Source organism: Canis aureus, chromosome 32, assembly GCF_053574225.1.
Source record: "Canis aureus isolate CA01 chromosome 32, VMU_Caureus_v.1.0, whole genome shotgun sequence".
NCBI classification, from domain to species: domain Eukaryota; kingdom Metazoa; phylum Chordata; class Mammalia; order Carnivora; family Canidae; genus Canis; species Canis aureus.
In genome coordinates, this window is record NC_135642.1 from 7,352,035 (window position 1) to 7,365,784 (window position 13,750).

The 13,750-nt window shown below is 35.6% G+C and overlaps 1 protein-coding gene across 2 annotated transcripts in view; it reads right to left on the reverse strand.

Annotated features, from left to right (window-relative positions):
* Window positions 1-13,750, reverse strand: part of AQR (aquarius intron-binding spliceosomal factor) — a 99,497-nt gene that overhangs the window by 60,105 nt on the left and 25,642 nt on the right. For both annotated transcript variants that reach the window (XM_077880497.1, XM_077880498.1), the window contains 5 exons: window positions 13,290-13,366; window positions 10,211-10,275; window positions 8,924-9,040; window positions 7,048-7,161; window positions 5,273-5,376 (listed from right to left, as the gene is read on the reverse strand). In XM_077880497.1, the coding sequence (XP_077736623.1) occupies window positions 5,273-5,376; window positions 7,048-7,161; window positions 8,924-9,040; window positions 10,211-10,275; window positions 13,290-13,366 (477 nt within the window). The remainder of the gene's footprint in view (window positions 1-5,272; window positions 5,377-7,047; window positions 7,162-8,923; window positions 9,041-10,210; window positions 10,276-13,289; window positions 13,367-13,750) is intronic.

Consider the following 13,750-nt stretch of genomic DNA (forward strand, 5'->3'; position numbering starts at 1 on the left):
CACTGGGAGCCTTTCCCCTAAGATCAGGAACACGACATGGATGTCCACTCTCACCACTGCTATTAAGCATAGTACTAGAAGTCCTAGCCTCAGCAATCAAACAGAAAGAAATAAAAGGCATTCAAAGTGGCAAAGAAGAACTCAAACTCTCCCTCTTTGCAGATGACATGATACTGTACGTAGAAAACCCAAAAGACTCCCCCCCAAGACTGCTAGAACTCATACGGCAATTCGGCAGTATGGCAGAATACAAAATCAATGCCCACAAATTAGTGGCATTTCTATACACTAACAATGAGACTGAAGAAAAAGTAATTAAGGAATCAATCCCATTTACAATTGCACCCAAAAGCATAAGATACCTAGGAATAAACCTAACCAAAGAGGGAAAGGATCTATACCCTAAAAACTATAGAACAATTATGAAAGAAATTGAGAAAGACACAAAGAGATGGAAAAATATTCCATGCTCATGGATTGGAGGAATTGATATTGTGAAAATGTCAATGCTACCCGGGGCAATTTACACATTTAATGCAATCCCTATTAAAATACCATGGACTTTCTTCAGAGAGTTGGAACAAATCACCTTAAGATTTGTATGGAATCAGAAAAGACCCCGAATAGCCAGGGGAATATTGAAAAAGAAAACCAGAGCCAGTGGCATCACAATGCCAGATTTCAAGTTGTACTACAAAGCTGTGATCATTAAGACAGCATGGTACTGGCACAAAAACAGACACATAGATCAATGGAAGAGAATAGAGAACCCAAAAATGGGCCCTCAACTCAATGATCAATTAATATTCGACAAAGCAAAAAAAAAAAAATATTCGACAAAGCAGGAAAGACTACCTACTGGAAAAAGGACAGTCCCTTCAATAAATGGTGCTGGGAAAATTGGACAGCCACGTCCAGAAGAATGAAATTCAACCATTGTCTTACACCATACACTAAGATAAACTCAAAATGGATGAAAGATCTAAATGTGAGTCAAGAATCCATCAAAATCCTAGAGAACACAGGCAACACCTTTTTTGAACTTGGCCACAGCAACTTCTTGCAAGATAGATCTATGAAGGCAAGGGAAACAAAAGCAAAAAATGAACTATTGGGACTTAATCAAGATAAAAAGCTTCTGCACAGCAAAGGATACAGTCAACAAAACTAAAAGACAACCTACAGAATGGGAGAAGATATCTGCAAGTGACACATCAGATAAGGGGCTAGTATCCAAGATCTATAAAGAACTTATTAAACTCAACAGCAAAGAAACAAACAATCCAATCATGAAATGGGCAAAAGACATGAACAGAAATTTCACAGAGGAAGACACGGACATGGCCAAACAAGCACATGAGAAAATGCTCTACATCACTTGCCATCAGGAAAATACAAATCAAAACCACAATGAGATACCACCTCACACCAGTGAGAATGGGGAAAATTAACAAGGCAGGAAACCACAAATGTTGGAGAGGATGCGGAGAAAGGGGAACCCTCTTACACTGTTGGTGGGAATGTGAACTGGTGCAGCCACTCTGGAGAACTGTGTGGAGGTTCCTCAAAGAGTTAAAAATAGACAGATCTGCCCTACGACCCAGCAATTGCACTGCTGGGGATTTACCCCAAAGATACAGATGCAGTGAAATGCTGGGACACCTGCACCCCAATGTTTATAGCAGCAGTGTCCGCAATAGCCAAACTGTGGAAGGAGCCTCGGTGTCCATCGAAAGATGAATGGATAAAGAAGATGTGGTTTATGTATACAATGGAATATTACTCAGCCATTAGAAATGACAAATACCCACCATTTGCTTCAACGTGGATAGAACTGGAGGATATTATGCTGAGTGAAGTAAGGCAATCGGAGAAGGACAAACATTATATGGTCCCATTCATTTGGGGAATATAAAACATAATGAAAGGGATTATAGGGAAAGGAGAGAAAATGAGTGGGAAATATCAGAGACGGTGACAGAACATGAGAGACTCCTAACTCTGGGAAACGAACAGGGAGTAGTGGAAAGGGAGGTGGGCAGGGAGATGGGGTGACTGGATGACAGGTACTGATGGGTGACAGGTACTGACAGGGGCACTTGATAGATGAGCACTGGGTCTTATGCTCTATGTTGGCAAATCAAACTCCAATAAAAAAATATACAAAAAAAATCTATAAAGTATCTATTAAATTCAACACCCAGAAACCAAATAATCCAGTTAAGAAACGGGCAGAAGACACTTTTCCAAAGAAGACCTGTAGATGGCTAATGGACACATGAAAACGATGCTCAGAATTACACATCACCAGGGAAATACAAATCAAAACCATAATGAGATATCACTTCACACCAGTCAGGATGGTTAAAATCAAGTGTAGGAGAGGATGTGGAGAAATAGGAACCCTAGTGCCCTGTTGGTAGGAATGTGAACTGGTGCAGCCATTCTGAAGAACAGTTTGGAGGTTCTTCAAAAAGTTAAAAATAGAATTACCATATGACCCAGCAATTGAATTGTACTACTAGGTTATTTACCCAGAGAACACAAAAATACAGGTTTGAAGAGGTACATGTACCCCAATGTTTACAGCATTATCAACAATAGTCAAACTACAGAGAGAGCCCAAATGTCCACTAGCTGAATAATAAAGAGGAGGCATATATATAAAATAGAATATTACTCAGCCATCAAAAGAATGAAATCTTGCCTTTTGTAACAATGTGGATAGGGCTAGAGCGTATTATGCTAACTGAAATAAGTCAGAGAAAGACAAATACCATATGATTTTACTCACATGTGGAATTTAAGAAACAAAACTGATGAACACGTGGGAACAGAAGGGAAAAAAAGGACAAAGGGAAACAAATCATAAGAGGCTCTTAACAACAGAGAATTGAAGATGGATGGAGGGAAATGGATGGGGGAAGGGCATTAAAGAGGGCACCTGTGATGAGCACTGGATGTTGTATATAGGTGATGAATCACTGAATTCTACTTTAGAAACCAATACTGCACTGTATGTTATATTATATATTTTTAATTTGGGGGAATATAGGGATACCTGGGTGGCTCAGTGGTTGAGCATCTGCCTTCAGCTCAGGTTGTGACCCCCCCAGAGTCCTGGGATCAAGTCCTACACTGGGTTCCCTGCATGGAGCCTGCTTCTCCCTCTGCCTATGTCTCTGCCTTTCTCTGTGTCTCTCGTGAATAAATAAATAAAATCTTAAAAAAAAATTTGGGGGGAATGTATTTTTCATTAACACTACATATGCTAAGACTTTACATATGCTTTTACATATGCGAAAAGGCTTTTAATTGATTTTAATAAAGTCTTTAAATTTTTTCTAGTTTTAAATTTTTTTTGAAGATTTTGTTTATTTGACAAAGAGAGAGACAGAGACAGCAAGTATAAGCAGGGGGAGTGGCAAAGGGAGAGGGAGAAGTAGCCTACCCACCAAGCAGGGAACCCCTACGTGGGGCTCAGTCCTAGGACCCTGGGATCATGACCTGAGCTGAAGGCAGACGCTCAACTGACTGAGCGACTCAAGTGCCCCTAGTTTTAATTTCTAATGTAGTAAATATAATGGCTAAAATCCACATTAAAAAAATGTTTTTAGTATCCTCCATAATTTACAGGAGTGTAAAGGGTCACTATGGGCAAAAATCTCCATATGCATTATGCAGCTAAACTGAATGTAAAAAAAAACAACAAAAAGCAAAACTATGGAAGTGTTTTAAAAATACAATATTTTATAATCTTGTGATGAAGCCTTCTACACAAACCATGTTATTATTCAAAAATAATTAACAAATTGATTAATTAAAAACCTAAAACACTCGTAATAACAAAATACAATGAAACAAAGTTTAAAAGTGAGAAACTAAAAGTGCAACACAAACTGGACAAAATATTAGTATATATATATATATATATAATATATAAAAACTTAAAAAAAAATTCAGTATGACAAGCAGTGAAGTACAAAATACCAAAATATAATAACAAGAAACTTCCAGGGGAAATGCAAGTGGCCAAGAAAAATTGAAAGATGCTCAATTTCCACAATATAATCACAGAATGCAAAGTAAAAAACAAGGAGGGTTCTTTTATCCTTGGATTGGCAAAAATGAAAGACTAGTACACTTACTTGGTAAGGAAAGAAATAAATCCTCATATGCTGTTGGTATAATTTATTTTTTTTTGAAGGAAATCTAGCAATATGTAACAAATTTTAAATACATAATCCCTTTGAGTCAACTATACTGCTTCTGGGAGTCAATACTAAGAATTTTTTTTTTTAAGAATTTTTATATATATGTAGAAACGATGTTGCTCATTACTAAATTGTTAGTAATGGCCGAAAATTTAGAAAGTAAAAATCTGTTAACAGGAGAGTGATTAAAAAATAGCATAGTAGACTTGCCCAATGGAATTCTACGTAGTTCATTAAGAGAATGAAATAGATCTTCATGTTTATGAGAAGAGTTACTAATAAATCTTTTTATGAATATCAAAAACCAAACCAACTTTCAAGTTGAAACCAAGTTTGTTTCATTTTAGAGAGCCAATAAACTAAACATAATTTCTCTCAAGAATTAAAGACAATAGGGAGATAACAGAGCAGTTAAAAGTTAGCTGCTTAGGTTTAAAATCAGACTACTTAGGTTGGACTTACTTCTATCTCTGCAACTTACTTGTTATTTGACCTAAGCAAATGACTTATCAATTCTGTGTTTTGGTGACCTTTTATCTAAAATGGTACCCTGTCATTCATCATTCATACATACATACATAAATAAAATGGTACCTTGTCCTCACCTGAATATTTTGAGGATTATTTATACACTTAATAGAGTACCTACCATGTAGTATAAATGTATTACTACCATTTTCAAAAAAGCATATTAGCTAAGTGTCAAAGAATATTACTAATTTCATAAATTTTAAACACACAAAAATTTTTCTCATACTTCTGACATCATATATGAACATTTACTGGTTCCTGCTTTATGTTATAATTGATGGGATACCAGTTATATGTTGTACTCTAAGAAAAACTTATGATCTAGGAAAAAAGTTGAAGTCACAAAAAATATAAATCTTGCCCCCTAAAATAGAAGATCAAAATTATATCTAAGTGACTTAAAGACACCAACTGCAAGAGAGAAGTACTAATTTTAGTGGTGCAATAAGTTACATTACCTAATAATGCAAAATGATTAAAAACAAAAAAGAAAATTAAAATCCGGTTTTCCTTTCATGTCAGCTTACCTAAGAGGTCCAAAAAACTTGACCAAAGATTCCCGAGTATCTACTTCTGCCACATTTGAGAGGGCAAAATCATAGAGTTCAGGGAAATGTGCAAAAGCAGCTCTCTAGAAAAGAGAAAACAAAAAAATCAGTAACTAATGCCTACATATTATTATAATCAACTATAATTTACATACTACAAAATAAAAATATCTTAATATTTTTATTCTTCTCTTTCTTACATGCTTTTCATATGTGACCTTTGCTTTATTTAGCCAGAATTCAATACAAACTAGGAAACAAACTAGAATTATTCTAGCAGGAGTACAAAAACAACAAAGAGTCAATGTTTAGTTTTTTTATTTCTAATGCTGTATTTTGAACATACATGAATAGTCATGAAAGCTAGCTTCACTGACAGGGAGAAAAATAAAACAAAATTCTTTATTATCAAGAACTGGCCCAGGCAGCCCAGGTGGCTCAGCAGTTTAGCGCCGCCTTTGGCCCACGGTGTGATCCTGGAGACTCAGGATTGAGTCCCAGGTCGGGCTCCCTGCATGGAGCCTCCTTCTCCCTCTGCCTGTGTCTCTGCCTCTCTCTCTCTGTGTCTCTCATAAATAAATAAATAAAATCTTGGAAAAAAAAAAAAAAAAAAAAAAAGAACTGACCCAACAAAACTGAAAGAAAGTTCCAAGGGAAATTCCCACTGAGGAGACAGCTTGAGGGAGAATTCAAAAGCCCAGTAGTTTGTACTTTTACTTTGGAGCTCTGGAAAGAACGGACCTTGCAGGGTAACACTACTAACCAACATGGGATAAGCTGCAAGGAAACAGAAATAGCATTACAGTGACTACGGAAGAGCATCTAAGATAACATCCCTAGTCTTCCTTAATGCCCATGAGGCACAGAAAAGATCCAGAAATTTTCATGTGCCCCATAGTAGGTGGCATCACAAGTTGCCAAGGTTACTGGTGAACGTGCCATTAGATTACTACAGGTAATAGCAAAATGACCTTGCGACCCCAGCCTCAGTGAGCTGTTTAAGCTGGGAAATGAATGGGAGTAAGCTCTCAGGAGAACTCCAGCACCACCAAGAGCAAGGCTGGAGTCTCATCAGCAAGGACACAGTCAAATTCCCTGGGAACAATCATCATCCCTTGCCTGGTGCCAAGAAAGCAGATCACATGCCATACCAGCTGTGGTGGCTTCAAGGGCAGAAGTGGAAGGACAAAACACCACTGCCCTGAGAAGAGCAGGAAAAGACCTCTGAAATGGGACACTGTGCAGATCATTCCTCTTCCAAAACAATGAGGCTATCACAGTGCCTCCACATACCCAGATGTCATTCTGGGAAAGAGGGAGAGCAGAGTGGAATCGATTATGGAAGACAATTTCAACTTAAGTTTGACCAAGTCTTTACCCAAAATGACTCTTTAAAACATTAAGAATGGAATTTCTTCAAAGTGACAAACAGAAGCTTCTTTCTGCTACCAAAGAGAGTATGAACAAGATGAGATCAGTAATAGAAAACAAACAAAATGAAACTGGTTAAATATATGCACCAAATTGGTCTAACAACCGACAGGAAATTTCAGTGTCAAATTTATCAGTATCTTGATTCTCAAAACTGAAGAAAGCCATTTTTTCCCCCATGGATTCATCAGAATTAGCAGTATTTCAAAAGTTCAAAATGAAAATATTATTAAAATAGTACTTTCTTCTACCTGTACTATAAGAAACTATTTATGACCCAACTTGATGGAGCAGAAGCATAGACTGCACTGCATTTCAGTTACCTGTAGAGAAGTAATTCTGTCATAGTGAATTGTGGTCATCTCATTTTCTGTCAGAGCATTTCCAGTCTGGTCGTTAATCTCAAAACCAGTATAGAACTTAAGCATGTCTAAAAGCTGAAAGGATATGTTTACATTAATAAACTGTGTGAATATAAGAATAAGGAACCATGAACAAAAACTATTATAAAGAATAAACAAATCCTTATAACCTCCCAGAAGTGCTGAAGATCTCTGGAATGTAAACACTATGACAAACACTTCAGAACATATTCAAAACATGTTTTACTTGTGTGAGAATAAAGTGTGGGTCTAGTGAATAAATTGTTAAAGTCTTTTTCATATACATGGTCTACTTCTACAGAAAGGAACTTATACTGCAATCTCAATAATGAATAGACATTAAAGACCTAAATGATGAAAGCCAAACACTAATGGAAAAAAACAAATTACATCACTGCAAATTTATATAACTAGACCAGTAGGGGGAAACCCTGAGGTCTTTAATTTAAGCCACTTAACACAGAATTTTCTGAACAAGGTTTTGGAATTTGTAATTGGAGAAATTCTCCTCTGTGTACTGCTTCTATTAGGGAAAAGCAGCAGGGTGAGGAAAGTGAAGATATTTATTCCTGTCATCTGTCTCCATGGCCATCAAGCCCTTCCTTTGGCTTAATTATTGTTGCTAATGAAGGCCTGCTTTCCCTTCATAGCGACGGTGGTATCAAGAGTCTACTTGTTGCATTCACTCCAAATCTTTATTATTGATTCTAACCTGTGGCAGATCAGATATGAGAATTTTAATGTATTGGTAAATCCCTGGGTAGAAATTAATAAAAGAATGAGAAAAATATAAATACAAGATAAGAATGCTTAGGGCGCCTTGGTGGTGTAGTCAGTTAAGCGTCTGACTCTTGATTTCAGCTTAGGTCGTGATCTCGGGGTTGTGAAATTGAGCCCCAAGTCAGGCTCTGTGCTCAGTGGGGGGTCTGCTTGGGATTCCTTTGCTTTCTCTCCCTCTGCCCTTCCTCTAGCTTGTACATTCTCTCTCTAAAATAAATAAATAAATGAATGAATGAATGAATGAATGAATGAATAAATAAATAATAAAAGAATTCTTAAAAAGAATATATAGGGGCACCTGGATGGCTCAGTCGGTTAAGTGTCTGCCTTCAACTCAGGACATGATCCCAGGGTCCTGGGATCAAGCCCTACATTGGGCTCCGTCCTCAATGGAGAGCCTACTTCTTCCTCTACCTCTACCCCTCCCCGTCCCTTGTGGTCGTGCTATCTCAAATAAATAAAATCTTAAAACACACACACACACACACACACACACACACACACGCACACACATTGTATCTCCAAGTATAATCTCATTGAAAGGCAAGTGTTAGAAGTCTGTTAGAAGACTTTTCTTCTATAAATGAGTTGTGATACAGCAAATGTGAAACACTAATGCAACTTTCTACCCAAGGTACCAAATGAGCATTTCCATGCTATCAACTGTCTTTGTCACCAACATCTTATGGAAAGACAGCCATGAAATTAGGGCATAGTTCTCTTAAAATTAATGCTCCTCATCTATTGTATTCCATAGTGATTACTAACATAAAATATGAGTATGTGGGACTACACTGCCAAAATTATAAATTAGTCCAATAATAAAATCACATGATTAACAAAAGCTCTTCATTCATTCATTTTCTATATTAAGACTTGATTTTACTTTAAAATGACTAATTAGGAATTTACATTATTCAACTCAACACTTAGCAAAATTTCCTTTAATATCATCCACTGGTCCTCTTAGCTGCATGGCAAAAAAAAGAAATTTAGAAATGAAAATATTTAACAGTTCAGATATATCAATGCTTACCTGGGAAAAAAGATGGCCATCCTCTTCCCTATGAACAAGATTGGAAAGGTAACAATGAACCAAAAGGTGGGAGTCATCAAGGATAGTATTAAACCAGCGCCTTGTGGGGAGTAGAGCCTAGAAAAAATAAACAGCATGGCAATAAGTCTGTATGCTCTCTGCAGCTAGAGGTAAAATCTACTATTTTGCTCATAAGTGTCAAATCACATACAAGTACCCTCTAGTCTCCCAAAAAACACTGTGCACAAAGCCAAGAGGTCTGGTCCATGCAGTAAATAAACTCAGTGGCAACGTTTAAAAATAAAATCTAGCACTAGAAGAAATTTCACAGATATGCTGGCCAGTAGTTTTCAAACAAAATCCTATATGAAATCCCAATATATACTGTGTTTAGATTTAAAAGTGGTGCTACTCTGAGAGAAAAGGAACCGGGGACCCCTGAGTGGAGACTTCTTTTTCTAATCTTTTTCCCACATTCCCCTTGTGACAGTCAGCAAAACAATGCTAGGATACTGGTTATCAGCTTGAAAACCACTAATCTAATCAAATATCCTCATTTTATAGATGAGGTTATCGAGATCCTCAGAGGTTACAAATTAGTTACTCGCAGAACTAGAATCTGAATAAAGATCTCATGAATGGCTGCTAGCCCAATACTCTAATCCTGATGTCAAGAAACCACCCTCTCCCTCCTGATAAGAAATGAACACAAAGGATTTTCTTTCAATTTCCTGCAGTGAAGAGGGAAAGGAAAGTAAATGAATTCAATCTGAATTATATCAACTCTGCATCTGAACTTTCTGTCAAAATCTTGCAGCTTATAATATGAAATCTTTTTTAAAAATCTTTATTTAAAAAAATGACAATAGCAACTATATCTTTCTTCATCAACAATATTATGCACATTTAGAGAAGTGAGATTTATTAAAGAGATGGCCATAAACCCATAACTTCAGCCAGTATTAAAACTCTATGATGGGGGGAAAAACCCAAAAACCTCTATGATAGGGTATTAAAATATGATAGAAAATAAAATGTTATTGCTAGACTCATGTTTAATAACTACACTACATAATATTTTTTTCTACAAATAACAGCCATCTGACAGTTTTTTGAAAACTTCAAGGTCCAACTACTTTTGACTTTCCTCTCTCTGTTACACCAAGAAACAGGGGAAAAAAAAAACCAAGGCCAGTTTGGGGTAATGAAGAAATATTTCATATAGTCATGTGCTTAATTTATCCCCCTTAAAGATGATGTAACAGAAAAGTTACTGCACATTCTTACCTCTAGGTCAATCATAAGTTCAATGAATCTTTCACAGTAATGAACTTTGTCCATAGTGACTGGTTCTAGACATAACAGAGAAACCATGTAAGAATTTTTTTACTTAGGCCATTTTATACACTGTATCTTATAACTGGCAGTTATTTTTTGAAACTGTCATTTGTCTCTTACTCATCAGGACCGGACCATGATTCAGAGTAAGGACCTCACCTGTATTTCAAAAAAAGCAGGACCTTACCTTTATATTTAGCTCTACAGATAAAAGAAAATGAAAACCTCTCTAAGATCAGAAACATATTTTAAAAATGAGATTTGCAAAAATATTTTTAAAGTGGATAGATCTACTAATGTCTGTAATAATTAGTCATAATAAATGACCTATACTAAATGACTAGATTTGAAAAAACTCAATGATACAAAAATTACAAAGGCAGTTTAAAACAAAACAAAACTAAAAAGGCAGTTTTACATTAGTTCTTGACCCACTTCCCTTCTTGTCTTCACACACTAAACATCTAGAACTTCTCTCATATACACTAACACATATATATATGTGTACATGCAGATACAGATCGGTATCTTTAGAATGCAAAGAAAATGGATGGGAAAGGTACACACCAAACTAATTAAAAGACAATTGTTAGGAGTTTTTTTCCACTGTATATATTACTTTTGACATTAAAATGTCAGTGATAGGGACGTCTGGGTGGCTCAGCAGTTGATCATCTGCCTTCAGCCCAGGGCGTGATCCTGAAGTTCTGGGATCGAGTCCCACACTGGGCTCCCTGCAGGGAGCCTGTTTCTCTCTCTGCCTATATCTCTGCCTCTCTCTCTCTCTCTCTCTCTCTCTCTCTGTGTCTCTCATGAATAAATAAATAAAATCTTTAAAAAAATGTCAATGACAAAGCAATGAAATATTTTTAAATCACTACCTTATTTTTATGCTATTCATGAGTATTAATGTACTATTTTAAAAAACACTTAGTTTTGTTCTTAAATAATTACAACCTTGTAACATGACAAACTTTTAGAGTACAAGTTTGTTGTTTTTTTTTGTTTTTTTTTTTTTCCTAAAGTCAGGAAAGTCTACCATTTTACCAGCTAAACTATATCTTGCCAAGATTGTGTCAATTAAAAAGGAAGTAATTCCAGGGTCCCTACTGTTGCTTAGTTTAAGGACTCCTAGCAATGACTAACCCAGTGCTAGACCATGGCTGGTTAGAACTAGAATCCAGGTTTTCTGCAACAGTCTAGTCATATAGTTCTTGAAACTAAAGAATTGAAAGGAGCAACTTTTAAATTAAATCCATTCAAACTTGTCCTCTATTTTTTATTCTTGTTACTGTAAAAGAAAACTATTTTTGTCCAAAATTTAAAAAGCAAGCAAACTCTGTATTTTTATTTATAGTTTGAGAAAATTACTGGCAATGGCCTATTTAAAATTAAAATTAGAACATGATGCTTGCCACTCAACTTCTGAGCTCTGGTGAATAAAGCTGCATGTTTTTGTGGAAGCTGGCCCTACTGGGCATATTGTTCAGAGCTGAAACCTTCTCATTCCTATTTCAGTCACCAAGATATCTTTATCTTTTGCTTCTTACATGTATTGTGGGTTTTTTTTTTTCTTTTCTTCTGAAAGCAGTCCTGACATCTCAGATCAACCTACACAGATTTTCTTTGTAACAACTGATATTGATATGTTGTTTTTCACAACCCTGTAAAATGAAACTATAATCCTTATTTTTTTAAAAACCAGTTTTCTGTTTTCTAACTCTATAAACCATCCATCTTTACCCTTTCTGAACAGGCACACTACTTTCATCATCCTATTGGCTCCTCTGCCAGAGTTAACAAATTTTGATGAAAGCTCAAGGTCAAACTAAGAAATTTTGTTTTCTGGCTATATATAAACGATGGCAACAGCTGGTGGTTTATAAATTGTTAAAATTACAGCAGGTCCTATGTTGCTGTTGTTACTTGATTTTCAAACCTTGCTGGATGACCCAAGATTAACATTCCACAGAGAGGTCAATTTTTATGGCCATAGTTATTACAGGCATTAGTAGTTCTAAGCACTATTACTACCTTTTGTGCCAAGAAAACTAAACCTAAGTCTTCCTTCTAGATTTAAGCCACTAATTGAACATCTTAAAAATACTAAGTGACTTAGATTATAAGCATATGACAATTTTTTCTTTATACTGATACAAGGAGCATTATGTCTCTAATCCAATCTAGCTAAATCAGCATTATTATCTATTCCTTGCTGAATTATAGGTATGATTTTCAGTTGTAAAATATTACTTGAAAGGTCAGCATTTATAATTAATTCTCTTGTATTTTAGTTTAAACAAAGTGGTAATCTCTGATGCAAAAAATATAAATATGTTACATCTACAGAGCTATTCTTAGATTATATCCCACTTAGGAAATAAAATTTTATTAATCAAAGACATAGCTTACATATATACACCTTTATTAAGTAAAAAACATTCTTTGTACATTCACTAAATGCTTATAAAGATCTTACAAATCCAGCATGATGTAATTAACCCCTCCTGGTATTAGGCATTATCACACACACAAAATGTAGCATAATCATGGTATATTTTTAAGTATATAGTCTACCCAACATATATTTGTTTCGTTAATAAATGGAGGCCATGTTGGAGGGAAATCTTTCTCATTTTGTCTTGTAGCTCAAACTCTCTCCCCTCCAAACAGTATCTGATGTTTAAAAGCACTATTCAGCAACGTATTATAAATGCCACATGGGTCTCTGATTGTTTTCTTCATCACTGCATCCCAGCACCTTGTTCAGGAACTAGGTCTGGCAAGCAAACTCAAAAAATATTTGCTAAATAAATGAGTATTTAAAAAAGCCATGCAGGTACCTTTTAAATATGTGAATTTTTAAGGCAGTTACAATACTTAGACTGGTAATATATATGAAAAGGGGAGGACAGATATGTTGTCATTATGATTTCAAACTATTCTAAGAGAAGGTTTTTAGATTAGAGACTAGAAAATACCACAGAGGCACGTAACAACTTCACAAATGAGCTGATAAGATAGTTACCGGAAAGTGGCACTGATTTCAGCACAGAGATAAACTTCTGTATGAGCTGTGAAAGAAATCTTCTTTCTTGAAAGGATCTAAATCAGAGAATAACATTCACCAAATTATTTTTGAAAAGTAATTATTTCAAAAGTAATATTTAAATGTCCAACAAGCCTTTCTTACACTGCTCAAATGTCCCATTTCTCTCTGGAATTGGGACCATAATTTGAACACACAGCTGCTTCTTTGTATGTAAATACAAGACTACCTGAAGAAAAAGAAATGCCTCATTACTTGTATAACAAGCCAGCTAAGAAAACATCCCTTTCTCTTACTGTGAAAGTTTTCGCTTGTGATTTAAAGGTCAGAACTAGAAAGTTTTCAAAATTGCATTTATATTCTGCCCCATGGTTCAACATTTAATGTTTAAGTATGTAGTTAAGCAATTTTATACTTCAGTATGTTTGAAGTATTACATA